Genomic DNA, 20,595 nt, shown 5'->3' on the forward strand with positions numbered 1-20,595 from the left:
CACACAGACGTGTCATGGAATTTGGCTACAGTTGTCGTATTCCTCTTGTTAAGCCACTCCTGAACCACAGACAACATCAGAGGCATCTTACCTGGGCTAAGGAGAAGAAGAACTGGACTGTTGCCCAGTGGTCCAAAGTCCTCTTTTCAGATGAGAGCAAGTTTTGTATTTCATTTGGAAACCAAGGTCCTAGAGTCTGGAGGAAGGGTGGAGAAGCTCATAGCCCAAGTTGCTTGAAGTCCACTGTTAAGTTTCCACAGTCTGTGATGATTTGGGGTGCAATGTCATCTGCTGGTGTTGGTCCATTATGTTTTTTGAAAACCAAAGTCACTGCACCCATTTACCAATAAATTTTGGAGCACTTCATGCTTCCTTCTGCTGACCAGCTTTTTAAAGATGCTGATTTCATTTTCCAGCAGGATTTGGCACCTGCCCACACTGCCAAAAGCACCAAAAGTTGGTTAAATGACCATGGTGTTGGTGTGCTTGACTGGCCAGCAAACTCACCAGACCTGAACCCCATAGAGAATCTATGGGGTATTGTCAAGAGGAAAATGAGAAACGAGAGACCAAAAAATGCAGATGAGCTGAAGGCCACTGTCAAAGAAACCTGGGCTTCCATACCACCTCAGCAGTGCCACAAACTGATCACCTCCATGCCACGCCGAATTGAGGCAGTAATTAAAGCAAAAGGAGCCCCTACCAAGTATTGAGTACATATACAGTAAATGAACATACTTTCCAGAAGGCCAACAATTCACTAAAAACGTTTTTTTTCTTGGTCTTATGATGTATTCTAATTTTTTGAGATAGTGAATTGGTGGGTTTTTGTTAAATGTGAGCCAAAATCATCACAATTAAAAGAACCAAAGACTTAAACTACTTCAGTCTGTGTGCATTGAATTTATTTAATACACGAGTTTCACAATTTGAGTTGAATTACTGAAATAAATGAACTTTTCCACGACATTCTAATTTATTGAGATGCACCTGTAAATGTGGTATTTTGCTGTTATTATGAAGTTTGCGTCTGGAGTATTAGGAATCAGTGCAACTGTTGACTTAACATTTGAGAATATGGACCGACAAAAATGTTTAATTTATTATTTTATGCACATTAGTTGGAAATGAAATGCTCTTTTTTATCAGTCAGGACAGGAATGTTCTATGCAAAAATATAACGGTGCTGAATGGTTTATGTATTTATTGCACCCTCTTGTGGGCTAAGGAAACAACGTCAATTTAAAAATCAGCTGACTTTAAAATTTGAATATTAGTTCATATATATTAATATTTATATATTTATTTCATTTAAAAAAGTACAATACGTTTTCATGGTTCAGTCAGTACTGTTTATTTTTGTAATAAAGTTCAGCACTATTTTACTTTGAGTGTTATTTTTTCATTCAGTATCAATTTTAAAAACTATCAGTTGATTAATTGGTTATCGGCAGGTACTGACCAACTTAGTGTAAAATACACTATCGGTCGACCTCTATTGTGGCAGGCTGAATGTGGCGAACACACAGGGTAATGCATTTTTACCCCGAAGGGGCCCTTTTATTGAAGACATGCCGAGTGAAAGAGAGAGTGGTAGGGCTGCCCCCTAATAGTCGACCAAACGTTAGTCGATGAGAAGAGTCTTGATCGACCAAGTTTTGATTGGTTGGTTGGTCGCAGAAAAAAAAAACTCCACAGGAAACCGACGAACACCGGTATTACCGCTGGTTGGACGCTAGGTGGTACTATGGGGTTATTTTCGTTAAGCAGGGTTAGGGTTAAGCCTACACAATAAAACAAGACACCTTGATTTAAAACTTTGAACTTCATTTTTTATTCATTTTAACTAAAAATTCAAATGAAACTGGAAAAAAATTAAGTGCAGTTAAAATGTGTGTTGTTCAACTTTTTGAAAGATGGCTTTACAACAGTTGTCAACATCTCTCTGGCAAAGAACCTACTTCATCTGTGCACTCTCTACCGGTCGGGTATTTCATTGTCGGGAAAATACATCATGTGTGTGAATAAATTTGTTTTGTTCCCTCCTTCACACACACACACACACACACACACACACACACACACACACACACACACACACACACATATATATATATAAATATAATCGCAATATCCAATTACATCGGAAAACCCGGGGCTGAGGGATCAGTGAATATTCTTGCTTTAGTGATTTTGCATTGAAAATTAATTTATTTAACAAATGAAAACCTAAATCAAATACATTTCTAAATTCAAATTGCACTCCAAACGAAATGAAAAAGCAATTAAAATAATGTATATATAATATATATAAGTAACCACCTTTCCATTTACCGTCAGGCAAGTATCCGTCTAAACATGCAGGCAGAAAATTACTTACACAAATGAAGACAAAAACAATTATAAATGTAAGAATAATAATTATAATGATGACAATAATCACTGAAATATAAATCATGGTTCGAGGTGAATGTGTTTTTGTATTATTTTATGTTTTAATCACAGATGTATAGGCTGCAGTGATGTGGTCACAATGAACTGCTCTGTGAAAATAAAGCGAACTGAACTCAAAGCACCTCCTAAGCTGAGATGTCTGAGGTCATTTGCAGCACTCATAGACGATACTGTTCTTGCAAAAAAAAAAATTCAGAAGACAGAAACAAAGAAAGAGTGAGAACCCTTTACATGCACGTGTTCCACGAGACTGCACGCCTCCGTACAAACAGTGTGTCATACATGCCCATAGACAACTTTTCTGTCATCTGTTCTTAATAATATAATAAAGTGTGTTTCTTCAAGTGCGTATCTGTGTGTCTACGGGCAAATTATTTGTAATAATAATTTGATAATAATAATAGCCTAATAATAATAATAATAATAATAATAATTCAATACATTCACTCTGACCATCATCGATCCCCGAGATCATCGTCTGTCGGCACAACCCTAATGTGCATTTCTCTCTATAAATTAACAAAATGTTCAGACAGTCTCCTTGCTGGTTTTTCCAACACTTTTTTATCATGCTTTTTCTGATGGTCTGCTAATTTGTTCTGGACTTCTGAGATATAACACTGGATTATAGAACCAAGCAAGCTCTCAGACAAGAAAAAAAATGCCTAATTTTGAAGAAAACAGCCTAAGGGAAGAGTTGATATAGAGTTTGTGGCTACTTCGGGCTTACAAAAGCAATGCTCATAGCAAACATAAGACATTTGTCTTTGTATATAATAACTGTATAGTCACATTTCTGAGAATGAGAGCTTTCATTTGATATATGACTTGCCTATTTAAGTGCTTTGTGAAAAACCTTTATATTCATAGTAATTTTTCCACATCATCACCTCTAGATGGCACTCATTTGCGACGCAGAGGTTTTAGGCGTTATTTTGTTACTTTATGTAACATAAATGCAAAATTAATGGTATTCTATGAAATGATCTGCTTCTAAGCTTTCAAATGGTACCACATATGAGTAACTTATGTATATATCCAGGGACTTTTACAATTTAAGCATAAACTTATAGCACACTTCTGGCCACCGGCGGGTCAGTAGAGTTTAAGAGGTTTAAAAATACAGATTATTAATTATAATTTTAATTACTATAATTTAATAGTTTAAGCATCTTTTATCATTTTGCTTCTAAAGTAAATTTTTTTGTTTGTTTGAATGGTTTTTAGATATTTTCACTGAAAACAAGACAAAAAAAAAAACAAAACAAAAAACAGCTGCAAGCAGCAATTACGGGGCCAAGCACCAGCATGGCAACCACTGCACAACCCAAAGAGCATATATGCTATACAGAACAAGCAAACACCTAGGACTTTCAAATCCACAGTTCAGAGAACAAGCCACTGGAATAATCCACTGCACCATAAAGACACAACTTTGTCAGTCACCAAAGGACTATACCAAGCTTAGAGCAACACAGCCAAGCATAGCACTCATCATAATCAACTTTGTTTTCGTGTAACTTTTTAACAAAGATAAAATTCTGAATTTACCTCGATAAGCACCAACATGGAAACCACTGCACAACACATATAACACAGAGAGCAAACACACACAACGTTTCAAGTTGCCTCAGGATGGATTTGAACCTATGCTTTTTCATTCCACAAGTCAATGCTCTATCCACTGCATCATGATCAACTTTGTATTCATGTAACTTTTCATCAGAGATCAAAATCAGAAATTGATTGTGGAAAACACTAGCAACCCAGCAAGCACAATACAAAATCACCAGAACTTCAGGAATGTTTACTGCATGACTTGCAGAAGTAGGGATCAAACCCACAACCCTTTAGGACTATAGTCAAGTGTCTAATACACTGAACCACTTAGTTGCTGTAGCTCAGCATTAGCAAAGAGTCATCCAAAGTTTAGATTCAGCACACAAGTGTAGGTTATCTTTTGAACTATAGGTGGCACTGTCTCCAAACTGCTGAGGACATAATGTCAATGATGCATACCATAATTTATTTTAAATCTGACAACGCATTTAACAGATATGTCACTTTGTAATAAAATTCACTTTGGCTGTGGGACAGTATGGTTTATATGAGACAGTTTGGTATCGTTGAAATCCTCATGACCCATAGGACATACGGTTCAAAAGTTATGGGCAAAAATAGCTCTTTCACATTTTTTGACCCATAGATGGCGCTGTCTCCAAACTTTGCATGTACCCTCGGGTCATGGTCCTGATGAAGCATACCAAGTTTCGGTTTGATACAACAAACTGTTGCCGAGATATAGCCTTACATCCATTTTTACTTCAACCTCATTAACTTTGTGTCAATGTAACTTTTCAGCTGAGGTGAAAATCAAAATTCTGTATTATTCAATTTGTGCAGCTTGGTCTGGTGATTATTTTGAGCCACTGTTTGGGCAAATCAGACAAAATTTCAAGGAAAAGTTGAGAAAAGAAATTTATAAACGACAGAATTAAAGATGGTGGCCACTGTAATGGGCAGAGTTTTAATGTACTGGGTTCATTAGAAACATGAGGAGGAGTTTAATCAGATGCAAACCTGTATTTCTAGGAAATATGGTTCACAAGATATGCACTAAAGAAAAGTGAATTTTTGACATGGGGGTGGCACTATAGAATATGTCCTAGAGACCCCAAATTTGGTATGGGGGCTATTCATGACCACCTCTATCAGTGTACCAAATTTAATCATTTTCCTATGTACTGTACTGTGAAAAAGTATTTGCCCTCATACATTTCTTCTATTTTTGTTTCTTTTCATACTAAATTATTTTAGATCTTCAAACAAGATATAACAAAACAAAGGCAACCTGAGTAAACACAATAAACATTTTCAAATATACATTTTATTTATTGAACACCTACAGGTGCATCTCAATAAATTAGAATGTCGTGGAAAAGTTCATTTATTTCAGTAATTCAACTCAAATTGTGAAACTCGTGTATTAAATAAATTCAGTGCACACAGACTGAAGTAGTTTAAGTCTTTGGTTCTTTTAATTGTGATGATTTTGGCTCACATTTAACAAAAACCCACCAATTCACTATCTCAAAAAATTAGAATACATCATAAGACCAATAAAAAAAACATTTTTAGTGAATTGTTGGCCTTCTGGAAAGTATGTTCATTTACTGTATATGTACTCAATACTTGGTAGGGGCTCCTTTTGCTTTAATTACTGCCTCAATTCGGCGTGGCATGGAGGTGATCAGTTTGTGGCACTGCTGAGGTGGTATGGAAGCCCAGGTTTCTTTGACAGTGGCCTTCAGCTCATCTGCATTTTTTGGTCTCTTGTTTCTCATTTTCCTCTTGACAATACCCCATAGATTCTCTATGGGGTTCAGGTCTGGTGAGTTTGTTGGCCAGTCAAGCACACCAACACCATGGTCATTTAACCAACTTTTGGTGCTTTTGGCAGTGTGGGCAGGTGCCAAATCCTGCTGGGAAATGAAATCAGCATCTTTCAGCAGAAGGAAGCATGAAGTGCTCCAAAAGTTCTTGGTAAACGAGTGCAGTGACTTTGGTTTTCAAAAAACACAATGGACCAACACCAGCAGACCAACACCAGCAGATGACATTGCACCCCAAATCATCACAGACTGTGGAAACTTAACACTGGACTTCAAGCAACTTGGGCTATGAGCTTCTCCACCCTTCCTCCAGACTCTAGGACCTTGGTTTCCAAATGAAATACAAAACTTGCTCTCATCTGAAAAGAGGACTTTGGACCACTGGGCAACAGTCCAGTTCTTCTTCTCCTTAGCCCAGGTAAGACGCCTCTGACGTTGTCTGTGGTTCAGGAGTGGCTTAACAAGAGGAATACGACAACTGTAGCCAAATTCCTTGACATGTCTGTGTGTGGTGGCTCTTGATGCCTTGACCCCAGCCTCAGTCCATTCCTTGTGAAGTTCACCCAAATTCTTGAATCGATTTTGCTTGACAATCCTCATAAGGCTGCAGTTCTCTCAGTTGGTTGTGCATCTTTTTCTTCCACACTTTTTCCTTCCACTCAACTTTCTGTTAACATGCTTGGATACAGCACTCTGTGAACAGCCAGCTTCTTTGGCAATGAATGTTTGTGGCTTACCCTCCTTGTGAAGGGTGTCAATGATTGTCTTCTGGACAACTGTCAGATCAGCAGTCTTCCCCATGATTGTGTAGCCTAGTGAACCAAACTGAGAGACCATTTTGAAGGCTCAGGAAACCTTTGCAGGTGTTTTGAGTTGATTAGCTGATTGGCATGTCACCATATTCTAATTTTTTGAGATAGTGAATTGGTGGGTTTTTGTTAAATGTGAGCCAAAATCATCACAATTAAAAGAACCAAAGACTTAAACTACTTCAGTCTGTGTGCATTGAATTTATTTAATACACGAGTTTCACAATTTGAGTTGAATTACTGAAATAAATGAACTTTTCCACGACATTCTAATTTATTGAGATGCACCTGTATATCACCCATGTGAAAAACTAACTGCCTCCTTAAATTTAATAGCTGGTTGTGCCACCTTTAGCAGCAACAACTACAACCAAACGCTTACGATAACTGGAGATCAGTCTTTCACAACTCTGTGGTGGAATTCTGGGCCACTCTTCTTTGCAGAATTGATTTAGTTCAGCCACATTGAAGGGTTTTCAAGCATGAACTGCCCGTTTAAGGTCCTGCCACTGCATTTCAATCGGGTTCAAGTCAGGACTTTGACTAGGCCACTCCAAAACTTTAATTTTGCTTTAATTTTGAGCCATTCAGAGGTGGACTTACTCCTATGCTTTGCATCATTGTCTTGCTGCATAATCCAGTTCCGCTTGAGCTTCAACTCACGGACTGATGACCGGACATTCTCCTTTAGGATTTTCTAAAGCAGAATTCATGTTTCCCTCAATTATTACAAGTCTAGCTGGTCCTGAAGCAGCAAAGCATCCCCACACTATCACACAACCGAAACCATGCTTTACCGTAGGTATGATGTTCTTTTTGTGGAATTTTTTGTTTGATTTACGCCAGATGTAACGGGATCCCTGTCTTCCAAACAATTCCACTTTCGACTCATCAGTCCACAGAACATTCTCCCAAAAGTTGAGGATCATCAAGGTATGTTTTAGCAAAATTCAGACGAGCCTTAAATGTAACATTTTTGCCCAGTGTCTTTCTAAAAGTGGAGTCATGAACAGTGACCTTTATTGATGCGAGAGCGGCCTGCAGTTCCTTGGATGTTGTCCTTTTTTGTAACTTCCTGGATGAGTTGTCGCTGTGCTCTTGGAGGAATTTTGGAAGGTCGGCCACTTCTGGGAAGGTTCACTACTGTGCCAAATGTTCTATATTTGGAGATAATGGCTCTCACTGTGGTTCGTTGGAGTCACAGAGCCTTTTAAATCACTTTGTAACCTTTCCCAGACTGATGTATTTCAGTCACCTTTTTCCTCCTCATTTTTAGAATTTCTTTCGACCTTGGCATAGTGTGCTACTGAGTGAGACCTTTTAGCCAACTTTATATTACTACTACTTCTTCTTATGTTGTTTAATGGCAGTTGACAAGCCAACATATGGTGTATTACCGCCACCAACTGGACTGTGAAGCATTAATAATAATAATAATAAACTTTATATAATATGTTTATTAAATCCTATTTTCCAATCCTGTTTTGCTGAGATAATTAAGTATTTCTCTTTGCATTTTTGACTGTCCTGAGGCACAATTCAATGGGTTTGGTAAGGGAAAATTGATTGAATCTATATTTCTCAATTTATTTAATAACTCCTCTCATTCCCTTGTAAACATTACACAATGTAATAATACATGTTCAACAATCTCTGCTTCACCACATGTCAAGCATAATCCTGTTTGATGTTTCCCTATTTTGAACAATGAATGATTTAAACCAGAATGTCCTATTCGGAGCCAAGTGATAATTGTATCTTCTCTCCTATTATTGAGACCTATTATCCCTTTTCCAACTTGTTTTTGGATATCGTATATGTGTCTTCCCTTATTTTCCTTGTCCCACATTTCTTGCCACTTTATATTCATAAGTTCTCTAATTCTTCCTTTTACCTCTTCTTTACTGAGTGGTATATGAACTTCAACATCCATATGATCCATTGCCTGTTTAGCCAGTTTGTCCACTATTTCATTTCCTTGTACTCCCACATGTGCTGGTACCCAAAGAAATCTCAGGACCATCCCCAGTTTCTGAATTCTAAGCAGATGCGTAAGTATCTCATATACTAAATCTTGTCTTGATTCAGACTGCCCATTTAATAAGCTATTTAAACCTGATTGAGAGTCTGAACAAATAACAGCCCTCATTGGCTGAACTTCCTCCACCCATTTCATAGCTAATAAAACTGCTATTAATTCTGTTGTAAAAACTGATACATAATTAGTTGTCCTTTTTTGAATGCTGACTTTGAACCTCTTAATATATACTGCTGCAGCTGTTTTTCCTGATGTAGGATCCTTTGAACCATCAGTGAATATGTGGCGCATTGAAGAGTATTCCTGGTCTAAATACTGCTGCTAACCTCCTTAGGTGTATACAGGTGCTGGTCATATAATTAGAATATCATCAAAAAGTTGATTTCACTAATTCCATTCAAAAAGTGAAACTTGTATATTATATTCATTCATTACACACAGACTGATATATTTCAAATGTTTATTTCTTTTAATTTTGATGATTATAACTGACAACTAAGGAAAATCCCAAATTCAGTATCTCAGAAAATTAGAATATCGTGAAAAGGTTCAATATTGAAGACACCTGGTGCCACACTCTAATCAGCTAATTAACTCAAAACACCTGCAAAGGCCTTTAAATGGTCTCTCAGTCTAGTTCTGTACGCTACACAATCATGGGGAAGACTGCTGACTTGACAGTTGTCCAAAAGACGACCATTGACACGTTGCACAAGGAGGGCAAGACACAAAAGGTCATTGCAAAAGAGGCTGGCTGTTCACAGAGCTCTGTGTCCAAGCACATTAATAGAGAGGTGAAGGGAAGGAAAAGATGTGGTAGAAAAAAAGTGTACAAGCAATAGGGATAACCGCACCCTGGAGAGGATTGTGAAACAAAACCCATTCATAAATGTGGGGGAGAACCACTACGCACAGACGTATGCAAGACATGGGTTTCAGCCGTCGCATTCCTTGTGTCAAGCCACTCTTGAACAACAGACAGCATCTGAAGCGTCTTGCCTGGGCTAAAGACAAAAAGGACTGGACTGCTGCTGAGTGGTCCAAAGTTATGTTCTCTGATGAAAGTAGATTTTGCATTTCCTTTGGAAATCAGGGTCCCAGAGTCTGGAGGAAGAGAGGAGAGGCACACAATCCACGTTGCTTGAGGTCCAGTGTAAAGTTTCCACAGTCAGTGATGGTTTGGGGTGCCATGTCATCTGCTGGTGTTGGTCCACTGTGTTTTCTGAGGTCCAAGGTCAACGCAGCCGTATACCAGGAAGTTTTAGAGCACTTCATGCTTCCTGCTGCTGACCAACTTTATGGAGATGCAGATTTCATTTTCCAACAGGACTTGGCACCTGCACACAGTGCCAAAGCAACCAGTATCTGGTTTAAGGACCATGGTATCCCTGTTCTTAATTGGCCAGCAAACTCGCCTGACCTTAACCCCATAGAAAATCTATGGGGTATTGTGAAGAGGAAGATGCGATATGCCAGACCCAACAATGCAGAAGAGCTGAAGGCCACTATCAGAGCAACCTGGGCTCTCATAACACCTGAGCAGTGCCACAGACTGATCGACTCCATGCCACGCCGCATTGCTGCAGTAATTCAGGCAAAAGGAGCCCCAACTAAGTATTGAGTGCTGTACATGCTCATACTTTTCATGTTCATACTTTTCAGTTGGCCAAGATTTCTAAAAATCCTTTCTTTGTATTGGTCTTAAGTAATATTCTAATTTTCTGAGATACTGAATTTGGGATTTTCCTTAGTTGTCAGTTATAATCATCAAAATTAAAAGAAATAAACATTTGAAATATATCAGTCTGTGTGTAATGAATGAATATAATATACAAGTTTCACTTTTTGAATGGAATTAGTGAAATAAATCAACTTTTTGATGATATTCTAATTATATGACCAGCACCTGTATGTTTCATTCTTAACTTTATATTGTAGATGGAGATCGACTTGAGCCATGGGGAACAACCAGGGAGGTATATTTGGTACTACAGTTGTTGGACTAACTGAAATTTCTGTAATTCCCAAATTCATAGCCTCTTTATTTGCTGTCCAACCAGAACTTCTTATATTATTATTCCCATACTCCCAGCACTCTTTTAGTATTTCCTTAACTGGGTGTGTCCTAGAATGTCCTTTCATATTAATCCAATAATTCATTGTTAATTTTAATTTGCGTATACACATGGGCATTTCTCCCACCTCCACTTGCAGTGCTTTTATTGGAGAGGATCTAAAAGCACCACAACATATTCTTAACGATTGTGCCTGTACTGTGTCAATTTTCCTCATCAAGGCCAATGACGCAGACCCATATATTGTATATCCATAATCCAGTACTGATCTGATCAGTGCACTATGTATTAATTGTAAAGATATTCAACTAGCTCCCCATTCCATTCCTGCTAGACATCTTAATAAATTATAACTTTTTTTTTTTTACACTTATCTAATACTCTCTGAACATGAATCTTAAAAGTCAGCCTAGAATCCATCTATATCCCTAGAAATCTTATAATTTGAACCTGTTCAAGTACCTGATTGTATAGTTTCACTTTAATTTCAGGGATACATTTTTTTCTTTGTAAAACAAAGAAGTTGAGTCTTAGTCACTGATAGCCGAAAACTCCATTTGTTGGCCCATTTTTCCACTTCAATAACTGCTGTTTGTATTACTCTTGTCACATGTGATACATTACAACCCCTCTTCCATATCGCTCAGTCGTCAGCATATAGAGATCTTCCTATATCTGTTTTGACATTTTGGAAGACATAATTTATCATGATATTAAACAATATTGGACTTCACACACTTCCTTGTGGGGTCCCATTATCTATTTTATATATTTTGGAATATGATGAACCAACCTCTACCTGAACTATTCTATCAAGCAAAAAATCCTTTATCCAATTAAACATTCTACCTTCAACCTGTAGTTGTTCTAACTTTATTAACAACCCCTCCTTCCAAAGCATGTCATATGCTTTTTCAATGTCGAAAAATAAGCCTACTACCACCTCTTTATTTACTTGAGCTTTTCTTATGTCTGTCTCTAAACATATAGCAGCATCTACTGTACTGTGTCCTTTACAGAAGCCACTCTGGTAAGGGGATATAATCTCTTTCCTTTCAAACGTGTAGTTCAGTCTACATAAAAATCAACAGTTCCATAATTTTACACAAATTTGACGTTAATGCAGTAGGTCTATAATTGGCAGCATTATGCTTCTTCTTTGCTGTCTTTAATACAAGGATAATTACCCCATGTTTCCATGAAGGAGGAAGTCTACCTGTGTTCCACACTTTATTAAATAAACATAGTATAATATTCAATTAATCATCATATATCATATTTCATCCTTTCCTGGAGATGTTTGCTTTACTCCCCCAATTACTCTAATTCATGTAATGAGAATTCCTCATCAATAGGGTCACTAGAAGGCCTTTTCCCCACCATAATATTTGGATATTCCTTTCTACTCTGTTCTCAACTTATTTTCATTTCTTCTGATATATTATTATTACTGTGCACCTTTACAAACACCTCTGCTAACATTTCTGCCTTTTCGACATTTCTCACACATATTTTTCCCCATTACTCGGAACAGGTAGACCGAAATTTATTTTTAAACCACCCATTTTTCTGATCATAACCCATACTTCACTGGTATCTACTTTCTCCCTTATGGAATTACAATAACTTCTCCAGTAAGTCTTTTTAGCGTCTCGAATTACCCTTCTCATATTTGCTAGTGCTTTTTTATATAGAATGAGGTCATCAAATATATGTCTTCCTAACCTTTCTAAAAGCCTTATTCCTAGCCTTTATTGCTGTGTTACATAATTCTGTCCACCATGGAACTGATTTCTTTCTTTTTGTTACTTTATTTTTCCCAATGACTTCATCAGCAGTATTATACAATACTTCACATAATTTCGCATTATCATTTTCTACATCCTCCATTTCCATTTAAATTCAACTCTTGTAACTTCACTTCACTAATATACTTAAATGCCTCCCAGTTTGCCGTTTTAAATTTCCATCTACGTATCTTATCCTCTGTAATCTCATTTACATCCATGCCTATTTTACTGCAAATAACATAATGATCACTACCCATTGTAAAATCCTCCCAAACCTCCCACCTACATATCCCTGCTAGGCATTCTGTCACCAATGCTAAATCTATAGCAGAACAATCACCCCTTGTCACATCAATTCTAGTAGCTCTACCATCATTCATACACACCAGACCCTTCCAATTTATAATTTCCTCTATTACCTTACCATTGAGGTCAATACTATCACTTCCCCATAAAGTATTATGAGCATTAAAATTCCCACACCATACCACTTTGTGATTACCCATTCCCATGATCTTTTCTAATGCTTCAATACTTAACCTATTGCATGGATTATAAAAATTCATCACCCTAACACTCTGTTCTCTCAAAAATATCTCTACAATTATTGATTCATATTCATCACTCACTTCTATAATCCTATGTACAATTTCATTTTTAATACATATGGCCACCCCACCACCATTACCTGTCTTTCTATCCTTTCAAATAATTGTATAACCTTGTATCACAAAATCTAGATGAGATTTCAACCATGTCTCTTGTATACATATAACATGAGGTTTACATTCCTTATCCTCTATAAACTTTTTAAATTCTTGCCCATTTGCAGTTAAGCTCCTTGCATTCCACTGTAATACTATTAATACCATTAAGTACCTCCATATGATGCCTGATTATCTGCTACTTGACCCTTAAGTTATTCATTTACTTGTTCCAGGGTAATTCCCTCAACCTGTAGATGTTTTTCAGCTGCCTTGATTATTATTTTGATCCTTTCAATTCTGCTTCCGGTTTGTGACGTACAGTTTATTACCTCAGCTAAAAACGACATGAACTCAACTTTTCCAACATTTAAACAAACTTCATTTGTTCTGTGTTGTGCTGATGTCCTATTAGTGTGGTTTGTTAGGACTACTGGCCCATTTCCTTGAACAGATTCCATCTGTTTCACCTTTTTAGCAGCCTCTGCATATGATACTCCCTCTTGCATCCTAATGTTCTGAACTTTTGCAGCATTCCTATGCACCATGCATCCACCAAATCCAGCACTATGTTCGCCTCCACAATTACAACATTTCAATTGTGTCTCTTGCTCACATTTCCCATACTCATGATTACCACTACATCTAGCACATCATTGTTTTCCCCTTCAGACTGCAGCAATATGACCATATTTTTGACATTTAAAGCATCTGATTGGTGGTGGTACATATGCTCTTACCATATAACTGACATACCCAATGTACACTCTCTCTGGCATTCTTTCCTCATCAAATTGAAGCATTACAGAAAAATCTACTTTCTCTTTATTTCGTACACATTTCAATCTTTTCGCTTCAATCACCTTAGCCCCCTTTATGTTGCTCTTTACTGTATCTGTAGATACATCAATTGGAATTCCAGAGATTACTCCCCTTAACCAAGCTCTCTTACTCAGAACTGTGCAACTCACTGATTGGCCGAGCATTGATTTTATGCCTTGTGCTACTTTCTGTTGTTTTAAATTTTTACAGAAAATTAGAAGATTTCCATTTCTCAGGATCTTAGCACTCTCTATATAACCTAGTGTTTTTTCTTTAAAATACTTTGGGAATTTTTTACTGGATTGACCGTATTATTTTCTGCAAATTTCATCAGTACCTTAAATTCCTCCTTGTTTGTCCTGTCTGGTACCCTTTCTTTTTCACTATCAGTTCCTGATTCATGTCTACAAGTTTTCTTTCTTTTACATTTGACAATTTTACTCCAATCACCTACTCCACAATTCCCACTGATATTTTCTTCCTCCATCTCCAGATCACTTCCGGTACTACTGTCACTTCTTTCCATCAATGCTCCAGTCACAGTCCAGTGTTGTCAACCAGCCTTCAGTCGGCATACCCATACTGTTTCTCTCTCTTGATTCAGCCAATTTTATACTGCTGAAAAAGTTCTATTTAGGTGTTGATTTGATTGAACAGGGCTGGCAGTAATCAGGCCTGGGTGTGTCTAGTCCAGCTGAACCCCATTATGAATGCAGTTTCATAGATTTGGGGATTTAGTAACTAAGGGCAAATACTTTTTCACAAAGGCCTAGTTGGTATTGGATAAAGTTTTTGCTTCAATAAATAACATTATAATTTAAAAACTGTATTTTGTGTTTATTCAGATTGCCTTTATGTTAGATTTTGTTTGAATTTTGGAAACAATTTAGTATGAGATATACACAAAAACAGAAGAAATCATGATGGGGGCAAGTACCTTTCCACAGCACTGTATGGTTCATAGGGATGACTCCCAGACAGAATAATACTACTGTGGAACCGGGAACCTACCGTTTGGCTTTTCATGGCTCTAACCACTGTGCCAGTGGGCTAATAGCCACCAAGAGGAACATACTAAGAATGTTTTTTTTTTACAGCCAAGCACAACAGTTAACACAATCGACTTTGTATTCATGCAACTTTTCAACAGAGATCAAATTCAGAATTTGAGGAACAGCCCAGCAACCATTCATTAAGCCAGTACAAAAAATCACCAGACCTACAGGATGACTTGTAGAGGTATGGATTTAAACCCACATCCTTTTGGACCATTAATCAATGCTTTAACACACTGAGCCACTCAGTTGACATACCTACTTTCTGGTAAAGAGACTTCCTTAGGTTAAAGTCAGCACACAAGTGTAGGTTATCTTTTGAACTGTAGGTGGCGCTGTCTCCGAACTTCTCAATTATCCTCAGGACATGATGTCGATGATGCATACCAATTTTCGTAAAGATTTATCACTTTTTTATCAAATTCAATATAGTGGAGAGACTATATGGCTGATATGAAAAAAGCTATCTGATTAGCATGCTAATCTAATGTAGCCTATGGATAGCATTGTGAACAAATAGCTTAACAAATGCACTGGTTAGAATGCTAACTGATTAGCATGTAAGCTAATTAGCATGCTAAACTAATGTTGTCTACAGATAGCCTTGTTATCAAATAGCCTTACAAATGCATTGGCTAGAATGCTAAATGATTAGCATGCTAACTGATTAGCATGCTAAGCTAATGTTGCCCTACAGATAGCATTTTGATCAAATAGCCTTATAAGACAGAAAACCCAACAGTTAGCTATCATAACATGTAGCATGATAACCATGCTAAACAGACCATGTTCTTTTGAACTACAGGTGATGCTGTCTCCAAATTTCTCAATCCTTTCAAAAGAAGTATACCTGCAAACAGAAATCATCTGTGCAACTTTTCAGTTAACAAATACAAAGACCTCCAGTACAATATAACTAACTCTAACGCTGGTGAAAGTAGGATTCAAACCCAAGACCTCTGAAACTATAAACTAGTGCTTTAACAAACTGAGCCACTCAAGAGACATGTTTACGTTGTCTCTTTGGCAAAGAGTCTTCCTGAGGTTAGAGTCAGCACACAAGCGTGGATTATCTTTTGAACTATAGGTTGCGCTGTCTCGAAGGTGCTTAAGTATCATCAGGACATCATGTTGATGATGCATACCAATTTTCTTTGAAATCCGACAATGTATTTAAAATATATTTAACTTTTTTTAAATTCAGTATGGGGGAGACCTGGGTAGCTCAACAAGCATTGACACTGACCACCACATCTGGAGCCACAAGTTCAAATCCAGAGTGTGCTGAGTGACTCCAGCCAGGTCTCCTAAGCAACCAAATTGGCCTGGTTGCTAGGGAGGGTAGAGTCACATGGGGTAACCTCCTCATGGTCATCATAATGTGTGGTTCTCACTCTCAGTGGGTGCATGGTGAGTTGCACATGGATGCCACGGAGAATAGCATGAAGCCTCCACACACACTACATCTTCGTGGTAATGTGCTCAACAAGCCACATGATAAGATGCACAGATTGTCAGTCTCAGACACAGAGGCAACTGAGATTTGTCCTCCACCACTCAGATTGAGGCAAGTCACTATGCCACCACAAGAACTTAGAGCACAGTGGAATTGGGCATTCTGAAAAGGGGAGAAAAAACAAACAAATTCAATATGGCAGCAACAATATAGCTGATATGGGGAAAATTAGTATTGTTGAAATCATCATGATCCACCAAATACACAGACACCAACCCTATGAATTTAGGACATACGGTTCAAAAGTTACAGGCAAAAATACCCATTTTTTACCCATAGGTGGTGCTGTCACAAAACTCTGCATGTGCCCTCAGGTCATGGTGCTAATGAAGCATATCACATTTTGTTTCAATAAGACAAAGTGTTCCAGAGATACAGCCTCAGATCCGTTTTCACCTCGTTAACTATGACTTTGCATAACGTTTTAACAAAGGCAAAAATAAAAATGTGTATTTATTCAATCTGTGCCGCTCTGTCTGGAGATTATTTTGAGAACTTGCTTGGCAGAATTGGGTAATGTTTGAAGGAATAGTAGTGAAAAAATTATGAATTACATAATCCAAGATGGGGGCCACTGTAATGGGCAGAGTTTAAATATAAGGGGTCCATTTGAATCATCAAGAGGAGAGTAATCAGACAAAAAAAAATTGTGTCTCTAGGCCAAACTGTTCAAAAGATACATGTAAAAGAAAAGTGAATATTTGACATGGTGGTGGCACTATAGAGTATGTCCTAGAGACCCCAAATTTGGTATGGGGGCTATTCATGACCACCCCTATCAGTGTGCCAAATGTCATCATTTGTCTATGTAAGGTTCATAGGGCTGCCATAGACTTCCAGCCAGAAAAATAATAATAATAATACTAACGAATACAATAGTTGCCACAGCATCTTCGGTGCTTGGCCCGTAATAAAACTAACAGATACAATAGGTGCCATAGCACCTTGCAGTGTATCTAAGGATGTTTGTTAAATTTAAATCTCACCTTGAGTTGAAACTTTCATCCTTTAGCTGAAAATAATGCATGATCTGAAGACAAGAGTGGATGAGCTCCAGGAGGAGAACAAGTACCAGCTCAGCCTAAGGGACATGAGCTACAAGGAGAAGATCAAGGAACTCACTGAAAAATGTATTCAACAGATCAATTCACTTAACGCTGAGAAAGAGGTCAGTGCCAAGAGGCCCATAATGAAATGCTTATGTAATAACACTTATGAAACGTACAGTAGATAGAAAAAGTCTCAAATATATTTAATACAGTTTAATACATCAACAGTTCATTTTTCACTGCAGGTCCTGAAAACAGAGAAAGAGAAGCAGCAAGCAGCCCATTTTAAAGCTCTATCAGAGATCATGGAGAAACATGCTAAAGAGCAACAGGACTTGGGTAAACAAATGGATTGAGTTCATTTATAACACCTAATTCTCTAAACAGTTGCATTACTTTTGCATGCTGTATTTTATCAAATGATGATAAGTATAATCTGGAATATATCCAGATGCACTGTGTAGACGGCACACTTTCATCATATTAAAGAACCTGGATCTCAGTGGTGTATAGCGATAAACTTTTAAATGAATAAATTAGTTTATTAGTTTATTATTGTTCCTTGTTTTGTCTTGTAAAAACATACATTTTTATAGGGTTTGCATATGTTATGAATTTATATGGATTAGGTTAGTGTTTCCCAAATTTTTTTGCCATAATTAGACAGCACCATTAGTACACCTCAAGTATCCCTTCATCGACATTAAACCAAAGACTAAACATAATTTAACATTATCATAAATATTGATTATTATTGATCAATCAGTATTGGTTTGATCTTTTATCACCCCCTTTATTAGTACCAATTAGGGTTGGGTATTTATAAGGATCTTTTCAGATTTAATTAGATTTTGATTCAATTCAAATAATTTGAATCAAATTAATTTCAGTTATAATGTCTATTTTGCTTACATGAAAGATATTCTCTCTCAGCTAAAGATGTTATTTATACAGGGGACCTTCTAATTTGGTACATTATGATGATTTTTTTTTACACTAATTTTATTTTATTATTAGTTTTCTATCATTTTGTTTACAATTTGGCTTTTTTAAATTTAAAAATTCCATGTATTCCATCAATAGATATGTCTGAATGATATGTAGAACAAGAGCTAAAATGGTACTCTTTTGAACTACTGGCAATTCAGCTAGTGAGCACATATTAACGAGAGAGATCGTGCAGAATTTGTTTTTTTGTTGTTGTTCTTGATCAACAAATGACTGTAAAGAACAGAAAGGATATTAAAAGAGACATTATTCAATGACAGATTAATTGCGTGGACACACATTACACGGAACAATTCAAACCAAATGTTTACTCTCAACACACAGTGACTTCTATGGCCAACAATTCAACCTACTTGTTGTAGTTCTAGTTTTTCTCTCAGAGTGATTCGGTCTAACTAAACTTCTTTTTCACAGAGTCGACCAATAATCAGAAGCTCATGCTGGAGTATGAAAAATTCCAAGATCTGCAGTTGAAACTGCATAACGTTCAGCAGGAATACGAGCAGCAGCTCCACAGCATGGAGGAGAGCAAGACACGAGCACTGGAGGAGATGACGCAGCTTTATGAAGCCAAACTGCTGGAGAAGATTATGATGTTGACCCAGGTATAGACAACTGCTAAATGTTTAAAGTTGCCAAGCACTAATCCAGGGTTAGTTTTGCAATGTATCAAATATATATTTTTTAGAGCCTAGTAAAACACTGATACATAAACCAGACAAATACGGCACAGGTTTGTGTGCCATATTTTCAAAACATTGGAAAATTTTTGTCTTCTATTACTAAGATTTTTCACACTCTCAATAATTTTTTTAATTTGTCTACTAAAAATGTCCAACTGTGTATGTACATGCACCAAAGTAGATTTTGGTCATTTTGTAATTTATTTTAAAGTTATGAAAATTCCCACCAGTGTCATTTCCAGCACATCAAACTCAAATTTTATGTTTAATAGAATTCTGTGGTGGAAATGATGCTGAAGGAAAGGACATTTTTGAACATTTTTTAAATAAAATATCAGAGTCCTTTGTCTTGCTAAGGCTAATTTCAAAGCTAAAAATATGTATCCTAAATACACACAATTAAATACTATTTTCACACTTTTCTGTAATTTGTCAAAATGACAGCTTGATTGGAAATGACGCCCTAGAAAAACAGTCTTCTCACATGTGATATTTACCTTGAATTTTCTTTGTTTTCTTCAAATGTCACTTGTCTCATATTTCAATTCAGGCATGCTCTTCACTGACACTTCTGTCGACTTGGTTAACAAGTAGTACACTAACTTTTAAAAATAAAATTATTTGGGATAAAATTGTTTCTTGTGGTGGAAATGATGCCACAACTGTGGGACGGTTCTAATTTTTGAAAAATTGCTAGAAATCTTTTTCACAATAAATATTGAAATTGTTTCTGTTTATTTCACTCTTTGTTTCGATTATCATAGTTTTAAACATGTAAGAAAATGTAGTTTTATAATGGATTTTCATAGTTTAATATTGAAAGTCTGGGTCTGGGACAAGGCAAAACATTAAAATATATACATACAGGAAAAGGCATTTGAAAAGTAGTAGAAATAAATAATAAGGGCCTGGTAAAAAGTGTCCTATTTAGTTTTAATGAGATCCTCACATAACAAAAAGAAAAAAGTTGACATTTTTTAGTGTTGATGAAAATCAACCCCTGGGACATGAAACAAAACTTGGATATAATAGATTTAGCCTATGATTCTGATTCTGAATGAAATACAGATCTTAACTCTTTAGAGACAAGTGATTATAAAATAAAATAAAAACCAATAAAAATGATAGATCAAAGTCAGTTATCAAAAGTATTTTAAAAGTAACATTTTAGTGCATTAAATTCCCAGGTAAACAGTCTCA

General features: G+C 36.7%; 1 protein-coding gene across 1 annotated transcript in view; it reads left to right on the forward strand.

Moving 5' to 3' along the window:
• Window positions 1–20,595, forward strand: part of cfap57 (cilia and flagella associated protein 57) — a 46,781-nt gene that overhangs the window by 14,886 nt on the left and 11,300 nt on the right. The window contains exons 12-14 of the mRNA XM_051700515.1: window positions 17,668–17,823; window positions 17,950–18,043; window positions 19,127–19,317. Coding sequence (XP_051556475.1) covers window positions 17,668–17,823; window positions 17,950–18,043; window positions 19,127–19,317 — 441 coding nt within the window. The remainder of the gene's footprint in view (window positions 1–17,667; window positions 17,824–17,949; window positions 18,044–19,126; window positions 19,318–20,595) is intronic.

Source organism: Myxocyprinus asiaticus, chromosome 6 (assembly GCF_019703515.2).
Source record: "Myxocyprinus asiaticus isolate MX2 ecotype Aquarium Trade chromosome 6, UBuf_Myxa_2, whole genome shotgun sequence".
NCBI lineage: Eukaryota > Metazoa > Chordata > Actinopteri > Cypriniformes > Catostomidae > Myxocyprinus > Myxocyprinus asiaticus.